This window comes from Ptychodera flava, chromosome 18 (assembly GCF_041260155.1).
Source record: "Ptychodera flava strain L36383 chromosome 18, AS_Pfla_20210202, whole genome shotgun sequence".
Taxonomy (NCBI): domain Eukaryota; kingdom Metazoa; phylum Hemichordata; class Enteropneusta; family Ptychoderidae; genus Ptychodera; species Ptychodera flava.
In genome coordinates this window covers 21,051,113-21,064,637 of record NC_091945.1, presented here as the reverse complement: position 1 = coordinate 21,064,637, position 13,525 = coordinate 21,051,113, and the positions used below count along the sequence as shown (strand labels likewise).

Genomic DNA, 13,525 nt, shown 5'->3' with positions numbered 1-13,525 from the left:
TGTCCGTTTTCAGTGTAAAATCCTCAAACATGCCACATATATTGAAGTAATGTACGTTGACGATGTTTTATCATCTGTGTGAAATAATTGTATATAGCGAGAACCGTTATTTCTGGTTCATTCCATTTGTCTATTGTAGTTGATTTTTGTGTATTGTTACGTTTATGTTCGCTGCGTAACTTTCTCGTGAAACGATTCTCTTGGTGAAGACTATGTCCTGTACTATGAATACGATGATGTTCCAGTATTTCGACATATATGTGTCTGTGTTTCTTGCAGTCTCATGTATTGGTCTGATTGGGGCCGTGAACCGAAGATAGAAAGGTCAAGTTTGAGTGGTGGAAATCGTCAAACAGTTGTCAATAGTGGTCTGTACTATCCAAATGGTATTGCTATAGATTACAATGCAGAAAGGTATGTCGGGGTCGTTTTTGCGGGGGGGGGGGGGTTCCAAGGAACACCGTATACAGTAATGGATAACAGTGAGCACATGGGAGGATAGTAGTTGCAATAAAGTGTTTTCAGTCCAAATTTTGCATATGAATATACCCCGGATGTTAACCATCTGGAAATTCCCCACCGATTGGTGTCGACTAGGATTACTCATATTTATCACCTGGAACTTCCCATCCGATCGGTTTCCACAAGGATTAAGGATAGGATTAGTGTAGGTATCCGGTACGTGAATGTTCAGTGGTAATTATCTTTTAGTCAATCAGGCCACGTGCCTATAAAGAAGTTTCAAGACCACACCAAAGACTAAGACTAACACGAAAATGTCGGCCTTGAACTTCAAAAGTGTAAGACTTTTAAGTAATTTTAAGCAAAATTGCTCATACATTGCTCAAGCAAATAAACTTCTGCGATTTCATTTTGTGAATTCAATTGAACCCACACAAGATCTAGACCAGAAAAGAATTGTAATATTTTGAAAATTAGGAAAATAATTATGCACCTGGGGTCTTTCATATCTCTTATTCAACTGCCATCGCAGCGACACCTGTCAAACGTTCGAAATACTGAGTTGACTGGATAGGCATAATTTTGCTATAGATGAACCCTTTCACTGTGCAGCTGCAGCAAAATGTTATTTTTGCTAACAGAGCAACAATCCTTGCCCTATTCTGTGGCCGTTGGCTTGTCCCTTGGGTCACCTGTAATGATGTTATAGATAAGTTTATCTTAAGCCGAGATAACTGTAGTCCTACAAATGGGAATTAGGAGTGTGATACAAATGCAATGCGATGCATCATGTACACCCTTGACGAATTCAACTGATAAGATAGAGAAGGATAATTGTGTCAAAAGCCCCATGAAGCGTACACCTTTTTTATTCCCCAGACTCTATTGGATAAACGTTCATCCGCTGTCAACAAGCACCATAACCTCGTCTGACTTGGACGGCAATGGTCGACAGGTGTTATACTCGCAGTCCTCTCAGACATCTTGGCTCTTTGATCTGACCATTTATCAGGTAATTTGACAGTCTTTGCACCATTGGACCAATTTCAAAACACTTGATGACACGAACATTGGTGCGCATGAGCGATAAACGCACCTATGAAAATTACCTACTAAGTATGAATTTCCTCCGCAAAGAATGAGCGTTATTACATGCCTCGATGTGAGTGCAAATCAGTGCATTGATTTGAATAGGAACATCCGGGATGTTAGCGGGCCGGTGAACGATGTACTGACCAGTTTCCATGGTTACCCGGTCAAGTGAAGCCCTTCGACACTTTCGACGTCAAAGTAGACGCTTAACGCTAGATGTAAAATATCCATGCGCGCTGCTATTTTGACTTTCGTTAAAATCTGTTTGATGCTAGTCGATAATGGTAAAATTGTTTAAAAGGCCCTGCATGTAACTAAATGTGATTAATTGTGAAGAGGCATGTAATAAGAATATTATTGCCTGAATACATGGATTTATGTGCCCTCGCAGCAGGAGACACTTTGCCCTCCTGGCGTCGGGCAAATTGTCACCTGCGCTCGGGCACATAAACCCATGTATTCAGGCAATAATATATAGTGATGTACTTCAAGCAGAACTGGCAACATTGTGCCATTCAGTGATTATATCCGACTTGTTTCGTTTAAAATTTATCATTTGCTGAGAATCATCGTATGTCCATATTTCTAGGCTTGTCACTGCCAGCAAGTTAGCTTTGAATAAGCCCTTTACGACGACAGCTCTCTCATATTTGCGTTTCCCTTCCAAATATGTCTGCCTGCCTTTCTCGTTTCCTGCATCTTACCTTGCCTGAGTGGTCATTTTGCTAAGTATTTGCCATCTCCGTCTTGTGTCTGCCCGTATCTCTCTATTTGTTTCTGTCTGCCTGTGCCCCTGTTTGTCTATCTATCTCTTTGTCTCCGCCTGCCTTGCTCTTACCGTCTTCGTCCGTCCGTCTCTCTAAATGTCTGTCAGTATGTCTGCCGTTATAATCTCGTTCATTCTGTCTCACCAATCTAGAGTTACATTTTTACGACTGACTGGAGTCATCAAATGAGATGCTTATGGAAGAATACGGGGGAAGAGTACTTCTCTCTGAACCTTGGTGTAAAACCCTACGGTACAGCCATATACGGGGACGACAACCAGCCCTCGGCACCCTGTAAGTCTTCTTGGCTCATTACGATGTGTTCTTCCAACAGTCAACAGGTGGTCGTGGGTTTTTATTGTAGACTATTATGGAACACCATAAGAACATATATGTTATCATGGACAGTAAGCTCGTAAACTATTACACCGAAATCAGAAATATCACAAAGCTTTATGATCTGCTCACAGCGGACACGGAGCTTCCCAAAGTGCAAAGCTGTGAGCATAGTTTTTCACCTATTGTAAGACTCCGTGACATTTATTAAACCAGATCGCGCCAGGAAATCAAAAGTTTAGCCGATCATGATGAGTTAAAGGGATACAGTTGTCGGAACTGCGCTCAAAGGTCGTATGGGACCCATACGACCAATGTAAACTCTATATCCAAGGTACGATGGTGATTGATGAAAGTTAAACATGTCTGTCATAATCTACATCGTATAATTTTAAATGTTGCAGCTATGATGATGAGATGCACCTAGATATCGTGCACGAAATACATTGTTTGTAAACAAGAAATTCGCACAGGCGCAGTTCCGACGGCTGTTTTCCTTTAAAGATCTTTCTAACGGGTTGCTCATAAATATCAGTAAATCTTGGGCTATTCGTATCTCTAGTACCAAATTTTGCACGGTGACCCCCGATTTTTATCCCTAATTTTGAAAGAGAATGGTTGAAATATTCCTTGAAGAAAGTTTGAGCAAAACTTTAAGTCTTTCACTTTCGAGGTGCATGCTACCTTAAAAACATCATTGGTTATACACAGCAAAACTCTAACGCGGGTAACCTATCTCTTGCTCTTACACAATAGCTGCGTGCGACGGCAACCCCTGTACGGACATATGTGTCAGCCATCCAACGGGTTATGAATGCGTATGCACTGAGGGCGCTCATCTGCTGGAAGACGGAAGAACTTGTAAACAAGGTTAGTGAGTGGGCAGATCAGAATATCAGTGGTTAGCTATATAGCGCATGTCTCTACTGAAGTAAGGGTGATCAAAGACGTCTGGTGAAGATGATAATGTGGGTTGAGTAAGGAAAGGTCTGAATAAATATTAAAGCTTCCAAATGATTTATGTGATAAGAAATTATTTGACGAAAAATTGAAAAGAAAAAGGGAGATGGAAACCCTCAAAAGCCGATAAAATTAGATTTTGATTCTGGATTTAAAAATGGATGGCCTAAAGGAAACACTTATGTGAGAGATAATTCCTGAGAAACGGACAGCAACATCGAAGAGTTTGAATTGACTGTGACAGACACAAGGTTATATTAGGATATGGAGCACACGAAGGCAATCATTTTTCGTGTTTGTTTTCACCATATCGCTGGGGCATGGTCGTTCTCGTCCACTATATATCAATCAACCGCAGGAAATACGTAGCACGGCGAACGCGTATAGCTTCCCGTAGTACATCATCTGTAATTTCCCTTCAGAGTTGTGTGATTTATGCAAATTGCACAGGGAACATTTTCTGTGTCAGACAGAGTTCTGTTTCTTTCATATCATCTGCCGGTCTCTTGACAACGCTAACAGGCGTCAATTTGTCTAGACACCCGTGACGTGAATATTTTAATGTCTGGCATGCGTTTCGGTTCACACATAGGATTAGTTCTGATATTATACTTTCGATATTCCCGATGGATATATGGATGCCACTCCCCTACTAGCGTCTTAAAAGGAAAAAATTAAAGCTTTATGAATAAAAGGGGGTAATTCTGAAATAGCCCCTTTTGAACAAAAGCAAAGCGAGTCTCCCTAAAGACGTTTGTTTTTATGACCCGTGCGCAATCCCTCCCTGATGGAGGGACTGTGACCTGTGCAAACGATTATGATAGCCATGTAAATGTGAACGACCAACTTCGTTGTAGGATTACAATAGCTGTTATATCTAATGTCAGAGTATTTTTTATCGCAGCGCCTCATATGTCCGCCTACACAGCCGTGACGCATGTCACGTGTTCCCTATATCGAAATTGCAATTGAGAACCTGCTTATAATTGAAGGTAGAACGCGCCTCTGGGACAGATATTTGGACTCTCAAACTTTTCAAATTCTTATCTGATCTACCACTTGTGGGGATTCATTTTAAAGCTCTTGGTGTAAGAAAAGTTTTCTAGTACCAAAATCTTCACGTTGGCCCCTAATTTTTATTCTTGATTTTCAGAGAGTATGATTGAAATATTTTTGAGTGAGTGAGCGGGTGAGTGGGTGAGTGAGTGAGTGATTTGTTGATTGATTGATTGATTAATTGATTGATTAATTGATTGATTGATTGATTGAGTGAGTGAGTGAGTGTGAGAATGTGTGAGTTATTGATTGATTGATATCAATTGAGTGCGTGAGTCAATGAGTATGTTGGTAGGTATATAGGTAGGCAGGCAGGCAGGCAGGTAGGTAGGCAGACAAGTCAGTCAGCCAGTCGGTGTACGCGCATTTTGAAATTCGTCACTGTTGCACGACAAAATGAGTCGTTTTTACAAAGTAGATGCAGTGAACATATATTTCCATATTTCAGACGATACCTTGCAGTCACCCCTGTTGCTGTGGTCCACAACAACTCAAATCTGTACCTTACCCGTACACATGGGAGATATGCACCTCCTCAACAACAACTACACCTATCGCTGTATCCTTGGCGACCAAACACACGTGGTTGCCATGGACGCCGACGTCCATGGACAGTTCCTCTTCTATTCTGACTATGTCGAGCGCTCCATCATGCGCGTGAGGTTGATCGATGGTGAGACCACCCAGGTGATAATGGGAGGTGTCGGAAGTGTTGAAGGTCAGTTTTTGCTATTCTTGCTGTTCGGTACCCTTTGACCCACGACACCTAACACGTGACTCGTGCGGAATATTATTTTTGTGCACAAATAAATAATTTTCAAGGCTTTTACTTTTCCCTGTGTTATAAAATATTTGCAAGCGCTGAATTATTAGCAACTATACCAGTGAATAGTACAATGTGTATTTTTAGACATTTTTCCGATAAGCCATACAAGATCTTAAGAAACGCACATCATATACAACTGTGAATAAACTTGTCCTTTGATTTACACTGAAAATGACATACAAGTTTGCTGTTAGACGGAGTAGACATACAACAAGGAAACGAACAACAATATTAAAATTAGTGCAATGTCACCAAAATTAGAGAATGACTGCAAACATTAGTAACACCAAGTAGTTTTTATAATATCCTATGAACGTAATTTTTCTTTAAAATTGTGAGAAAATATCGATTTTATGCGAAGTCCAGCAACTGTTCTTTAAACTTGTCTGATATATCCGTCGCTCCATTAATCTTGGGTCATATTAATACGCAAATTACACGGTCTGTTGTTTTGTCGGTACATTCGAAGCATCGCTATCCATTTTTCATTTTATTTGTGTGTGTTTGGCAGGAATTGCTGTAGATTGGATCAACTCGAATCTGTACTGGACTGACAACACGCAACAGCATATCGCTGTCTCTAGAACGGATGGTACATGCAGAAAGATATTGATCACCAATATGGACAAGCCTAGAAGCATTGTCGTGGATCCAATAAGAAAGTATGCAAAATTTACTGAGAGTGGCTGGTTCAGTTGCTTCATAATTGGATGCTTTGGAGTAGAGAAAATGTCTCCCAATGATCTTGTTGATAGTTTAAAGGAAAACAGTCGTCGGAACTGCGCCTGTGCGAGTTTCTTGTTTACAAACAATGTATTTCGTGCACGATATCTAGATACATCTCATCGTCATAGCTACAACATTTAAATTATACGATGTAGATTATGACAGACATGTTTTAACTTTCATCAATCACCATCGTACCTTGGATACAGAGTTTACATTGGTCGTATGGGTTCCATACGACCTTTGAGCGCGGTTCTGACGACTGTATCCCTTTAACCACACTGAAGAAACAAATATGAATTTTTGGAGCTGCTGGCAAAGTGGCCAAACAGGAACATAGTACATGATATGAGATTTCCATTTCGTCACTTATTTTTGTCCATTAATCGTTTGCAGGATCTTTCAAGGTTGTAAATGATTATTACAAATATCCTGAGAAAAACTGATTTTGACTACACATTTTCATCTCTTGAATACATTTAAATTCTCATAAAGGGAAGAGCCTTGTAAACGTGATGCATTTCTCACAACAAGAAAAACTTTAATTTTCTCAGCAAATGACGAAATAGCTAATTGCACAAAGCTATATACAGCGATCTACGTCAATTGTACTTTTGGCAAGGAGGTATGGTGCTGAAAAAGCGATAGTAGTATCTCTGCTGTTGTAGGTATACATTTTCTGTGCCTATGGCTCCCTGGCTCTTCCATTTTGCACATAATGTAATTGTCAACTTCTCCCTCATCCACATTTTCAGTTACATGTATTGGACCGATTTTGGTTCCGCGCCAAAAATAGAGAGAGCTGGCCTTGATGGTAACAACCGCGCTGTGTTCGTCAGTAATGTTATTCAGCCAATGGGATTGGCCATAGATTTCAAATTCGACAGGTAAGCAACGAGGTCTATAATTCGGATGTGAAAATAAGCTACATTTTATCGAGCAATTTCCTTCAAGCGATGATGATGACGATGAGTGTTGTTCTTGTCGTTGTTGTAACACACATTTTAAACACATCCGTAAAACCCATCAGGCTTTTCATGCTACTATCGAGTGAATGATCAAAGAAGTACACTAACTTTTCGTCTAATCCTCGTCATTCCTTGGGAAAAACAAGTAACTCCAGTCGTCACCTCGTTTTGTTGTTTACAGAATCTACTTTGCAGATCGAGGGTCACAAGTATTGCAGTCGGTCGACATGAATGGTGGGGACATCACAACAATCATCCAGGCTCCAGGCGCGCAATTCTTCGATGTCGACATATACCAGGTGAAACAAGCGGGCTTTCGCAATCAGTACATGCCAAAAAGTAACATACACAAGTCAACACATGAACAGACTGTTTATACTATCCTCTTAAATAATTATCGTTACTCGTTGGTTGTTTCTTTCCTGAAGTACCTTCCAATTCATTTTGTGTCCAAAAATACTCACTGAAATGATGAAAAATGCTATATAACCGGCCCGAGTTAGCATCCGTTTCGTTCCTCATTGAAGTGTACATGTGAAAAAGCTGCTATCTAATAGCACAGCACTGACGTACAGTTGTAGTATTGAATAGTGCCAAGCTGGACTGCCGACTTCAGACCGCTTCAAGTATTCGACTGAAAGTATAGCACAGGGTGATCCTATCTTTTCAGACTGTTAAAATCTACCATTTTTTACAGTTTAGTAGTTTGCAGGTTTTCCCTTGGCAGTTGCCTTCGATTTAGGTTGAAAATTGATTACATTGGGTCCGACTTGTTACAGGATTACATTTTCTGGACGCAATGGAATGCTGACATCGGGATTCAGTTTGCAAATAAAGAAGAAAATTGGTACAAACGAGGCCTGACACACACTGGTACAGCGTATGGCCTGAAAACCTATGACGACACAAGACAACCACTTGGACAAGGTAAACTATCTGAATAGATTCTCGTTTGTTTTAGTATATTAAAGGGCCAGTAGCTGTAACGTTATATGATTTTTTCACTGTTCTTGTTTTTAATATCCACTACAGTTTCATGCCAAAGCATTTTGAAATACACAGTATTCAGCTTGTCTACTCAATCTGTGAGTGAATGGTCTGCATTGTTATTGTCGATCGGTGAATTCTGATCCGTATTAGAATTTAAATGTAAGCAGTGCATTTTCAATTATAGACGCTGTCTTACCGGGCGTAATAGTTGGTGTTTCAACATTCTTTGGGGTAGAAAAAGAACTTGCAATTGACGTACAACCTAAAAATAGTGAAGAAACATCAGAAGTTACAAATAATTTACATGAAAGCATCTGTGGGTACAGTAGCCGTATTGCATGCTGAAAAACAATCACCATTATTTTGATATTACGCCAAACTTTAACACACACGTCTTTGCCATTCATTATTTCTTAAATATTGGCCATTGCACCCTAATATAAAGGACCATTTTAAAAAGGAACTCACAGACTCTTTTCACTCAATGAGAAAACCGTTTGAATTAAACTATTTTTTAAGAATACCTTCCTAACGGCACAACAGACTGGTATGGTAGCGACACAGCTCAGCAGCGTCAAAGGCGCCGCTTATAATACCGTTTTGAATATTCAATTCACATTCGCAAGTTTGCACGAACTGTGTACGTCGCGATCCTATAAACGTTCACTCAATTGAGTATCCATATAGTTTCATTTTATATGTTTTACGCTAGGATCATGTGGCACTAATAACGGTGGATGCAAACAGCTTTGTCTGCCTCGCAGTACATCGGGATATATCTGTGCCTGTGGCACGGGTTATACACTGCAGACCGATGGATTGTCGTGTGGAACATGTAAGAACTTACTGTGATTTTCTTCGGCCCATCATTCTCTGAAAAAACAGGTAGCAACTGTCTTTAGATTTGAGACTGCTGGACTGAGGAAAGTCAATCGCCTTTAACTGATGCTAACTATTCAAGATGAAACTACAATTGGATGGGACAATTAATAGGATGATTATTTGAATGTGCTCATATGGACAGACAACATACAGTGAATTTGAGATTGGTAAAAATAAGATAGTTTCTTTCAACCAGATGTGCACAACTTATAGTTAGTTTCCGTTATCAATTAAACTTTATTTTGCGAAGAAATTTTCAATAGTTATGGCTTATCTTTCGGCAGCAACTGTCCAGGACAATTTCCTTTTGGCGAGTGATCCATACCAGCATGGGATCTTCCAAATGCAGCTGGATTCGCCAAGTCTGGAATACAGCGCGATACCCATTGATGATGTCCAAATCGATCTACCTCACGGAGTCGACATGGAACCCACTACACAGATGATCTATTGGTCTGACATCAGAAATAAAGGAATTCACAGGGCCAAGCTAGACGGTTCTCAAAGCGAGAATATTTTACAAGGAGAGTTTGGGAGTAAGTCGCAAGGCGTTAATCATGATTTCACACTAGCAGAATTGACATACCATTTTACTGCCATCATAGGCCACCAGTGTCTATATGGTTTTTTAGAAATCCCTAACGTAAACATCTACTTAAAAAACATTGAGATCGACAAGTCTTTCACATCGCACCAATATATCCATAATTAAAACAACTTTTCCATAGCAAAAGTTGAAATTTCACCTAGCAGTAAAAGATTGTCGATTGAAGTATTTCCATCCTTGCTAAATGCTATTCACTCATCATACAGACCCATACATATAAACTATATAAAATCATTACAATGAACCGAAGTAGAAATAGAGTTGTAAGTTACGAATTATATGGGAACTCGATTGAGTTTCAAGACTGATTAGGTTTTCCATGACATTGCATTCAGTGCATTGCCTGGTCCACTGTCATGTACATATACTTGACCATGTTAAATATATCATCAGCTCTAATGAATGAAAGTCATCGCCATATAACTTTTCCAAACAGCTCCTGTTGGCCTAGCTGTTGATTACTTGGCAGATCTAGTGTATTGGTCAGACTCAACACTAGGGCAAATAGAAGTGGCCAAAACAGATGGATCGAACAGGAAAGTGCTCATCAATGGCATTGTTGAACCAAGGCATATAATACTCGATTTACAAGAAAGGTATGAAGCATTTGCACCTTTGCAGCCTTTCCAGGGTCTAAAGTACCATGTCAGTGGAAATACATATCAAGTGTTTACAAGTGTCGATGTACTTGAAATCACAAGTGCCGTTTCGTGTCACACCACAAGGAAAATGGTTTAGAGATATGATAACAAACAGTTTCATTAATTAGAGGCTGGACAGCTTGGATTTCGTCTCGGTTTATTTGTTTTTCGGTCCTTTATGAGTGGTTCAACCACCTATATGAATTCGCATTGTGCCTACACTAAAACGACATTTGGAGAATAACATCACTTATAAGGGAGGGGAATAGAAATTGTCAACATTTTTAATGAAGTCAGAGTTAGTAAATCTGCAAATAACCTAATATAAGAAGAAAAAGAAATGAACATATTCAAAATGTTTTATCTTTATTTTGATTTGACATATTCGGCCATGCATTATCTCCGATAATATAAACTAGGTTACAAGGAGCTTGTCCATGATGGCAAAGTTCCTCTTGTCATCTTTATATTTTAATCTTTTTCCGTATATGTTACTGACAATGCAGGTACATTTACTGGTCGGACCGGGGCAGTGACGCTGTGTACGGTAAAATAGAAAGAGCCTTCCAAGATGGAAGTAACAGGGAAGATGTAATATCGACCAATATAGAGAGACCTTCTGGATTAGCCATAGATAATGATGGTAGTACAAACAGTTACCTAAGCCTTTCATTTTAGCCTTAGCTAGTAACACATGATAGGATGGACTCAAAGAAGAGAAATAGAACTATGTGACCAAGACATACAATATCAATCTTCGCCATAAAGGATTAATTCTAATAATTGTGGTAACTATACATGGAAATGAAAAGACTTGTGCAATCGCTTCCTTGAATTTCGAAATGTTAAATGACAATCTTGACGATATCTATTTTCGATAAATGTTTGCAGTTTTTGAGAAATGATTCCGGGGAAGGGCGCTGTCACAAGAAGGGTATACACAATATGTAAAGCGGTTTTGCCCACCGTTTTCGCCTCATGTCGATCTTTGACCAATGCAAAGGTGAAGCAGTGTACTTTTAATCCACCTGTTGTCTCCAGTACAATTTCGACCCACAGTTTTGTAGAACATATAGAGTTTTGACGAAAATATTTGGGCAAAAGTGGAGACTTGTGTCCCCAGATTTAACGGAAAATTGAAAGTAAAGGATTGTTCACAACATGTTTAGTTTTAAAAAATCTAAGAAACTTCACAATCTTTCATTTCACATCTAAAGCTCGAAAACTGTACTGGTGTGACTTCCAACTCAACAAGATTGAGGTCAGCGACCTTTCAGGACAAAATAGACAAGTTCTTGTCCTATTACCCGATGACAATCAGCCACAAGGCTTGGCCCTGCACGGTCAGTTCATCTACTGGTCAGACTGGCGAAAACGAGGAGTTCTTAGAGCCTTTAAGTCAACAGGCAGTGGTGCACTAAGCGTTGGGCATCGGGATTTTGCCATTTTGTATGATCTACACGCCTATTCCCAGTCAAGTGTCGTTACAGGTGGGTTTCATTATTTGATTATTTGATGCAAAAGCACATTAATTTCGTATTCAAATAGTTGACTCTACGTTTTGTGGGGTCATTCTTTACGAATGTATTCTGTTTCCGTTTGTGTTAAAATGTGAAATTCTTGCTAATTGTTCCAAATCTTCACCTATAAAACTACAAAGGTTAGAATGGGACTATCCATATGTTACTTTGTAATTGTACGTGTCGTGATATATGAGCAAGCAAAACAAACTTTTTGAAACCAGCTAGCTAAGATAGAGAAATGGTATCATTATGTGCATTTAACGGCCAGAGCAGGTGTGGTACTACAAAGTTCCAAATCCACAGTTGAAAACGTTGTTTTCAAAATGAAAATTCCAATATTTTTATAACAAGATGGCTACTACTAAATTCCATTCTTTTAAAGGTAGCAACGCCTGCTCTGTGATCGATGGCGGCTGTAGCAATCTATGTTTGCCAACACCGTCCGGTAGAACGTGTGCTTGTCCAGAGGGCGTGCAGATACAATCAGATGGCATTACGTGCTATGGAGGTATGGACCCTTATCTTCTACAGTTGAGCTTGTGATAATGCTTGCGGCGTACCTCATTCAAAAATGAAAGCAGATCTTCTTTCTGTACTCGGCATTCTCTGTTCAAATTAACTTCTTCTTCTTTGGAGATAATTATGGCGATGATGATAATGATAATGATTACGATCATGGTTATAATGATAATGATAACGAACATGATTGTGATAGTTGTGTTTGCGTTTTTTGTTTGTGATGATCTTTTGTCAGTAATTAAAAATGAATTAGTTGACGTAAAGGAACTATAAATGAATTTTGTTTTACTTTCTTGAACAAAACGAATAAAGCAATAAATTATATAGGCCTAAAGCAGCCATGTTTTAAACACATCGAAAATGGGAAGCACCAAGTGCGTGTGCATACAAACACGTTTTGATATTCGTGTTTTCTTCCATTGTAGTTCAAAGATGTCCATCCCAGTTCCTTCACGGATCAGTTTCACCACTGTGCAGATCCTTGCCAGGACATAACTGTACGATACTATGTGACCCTGGCTATGAATTGTCATCAAACACACAGATCAGCTGTCTCGCTACCGGACAGTGGGATATCGATCCAACGACTTTGTGTCAACGTAAGTTTGCCAGAAATCAAATTAAAACCAACAGTGCAAGTGATCTCGAATAATAATTTTGAAGTTAACGCGTCCATGACAGATATCGTCACATGTACTCTATGCAGAAATAGTAAACAGCATCTTCTTTCACATGCTCACAACAAATTTTTATAAATTTGTTTTCCTTTATGCTAAATATTGTTCCTTACTATCAGTACTGACATCTGATCTCATTAAGTCGTGTTCAAATATAGAGAGGGCCACCTGCAGTCGCCCCTCACAATGTGTGTTATTTGTTGTACAGCCAGGGAATGCCCGTCGTTACCAGTGCCAGCTCACACAACCACAGAGTCATGCCCCCAGCCGACAGTGTACGGCATAGCCTGTATTCACCGTTGTGTCGTAGGGTATGTCATCCAATCTGGAGATGAGGACAGGATGTGTCAGGGAGACGGCTCTTGGTCTGGAGACGATCTCGTGTGTCAGAGTGAGTAGATTTAATACTACATCATAATGCGATCTCAAACTTTTACAATATTTCTGTTCCACCAAATGTTGGCTCGCTTGAAGCTCATAGAGTAAATGAAGT

The 13,525-nt window shown here is 39.6% G+C and overlaps 1 protein-coding gene across 1 annotated transcript in view; it reads left to right on the top strand.

The window, feature by feature from the left end:
• The window catches only part of LOC139117122 (uncharacterized), a 41,295-nt gene that overhangs the window by 7,022 nt on the left and 20,748 nt on the right, over positions 1-13,525 (top strand). Inside the window, exons 3-19 of the mRNA XM_070679966.1 lie at positions 280-414; positions 1,342-1,474; positions 2,474-2,615; positions 3,414-3,527; positions 5,122-5,391; positions 6,011-6,161; positions 6,981-7,112; positions 7,375-7,492; positions 7,973-8,120; positions 8,896-9,018; positions 9,350-9,601; positions 10,109-10,268; positions 10,820-10,956; positions 11,531-11,803; positions 12,219-12,344; positions 12,781-12,954; positions 13,241-13,423. Coding sequence (XP_070536067.1) covers positions 280-414; positions 1,342-1,474; positions 2,474-2,615; positions 3,414-3,527; positions 5,122-5,391; positions 6,011-6,161; positions 6,981-7,112; positions 7,375-7,492; positions 7,973-8,120; positions 8,896-9,018; positions 9,350-9,601; positions 10,109-10,268; positions 10,820-10,956; positions 11,531-11,803; positions 12,219-12,344; positions 12,781-12,954; positions 13,241-13,423 — 2,771 coding nt within the window. The remainder of the gene's footprint in view (positions 1-279; positions 415-1,341; positions 1,475-2,473; positions 2,616-3,413; positions 3,528-5,121; positions 5,392-6,010; positions 6,162-6,980; positions 7,113-7,374; positions 7,493-7,972; positions 8,121-8,895; positions 9,019-9,349; positions 9,602-10,108; positions 10,269-10,819; positions 10,957-11,530; positions 11,804-12,218; positions 12,345-12,780; positions 12,955-13,240; positions 13,424-13,525) is intronic.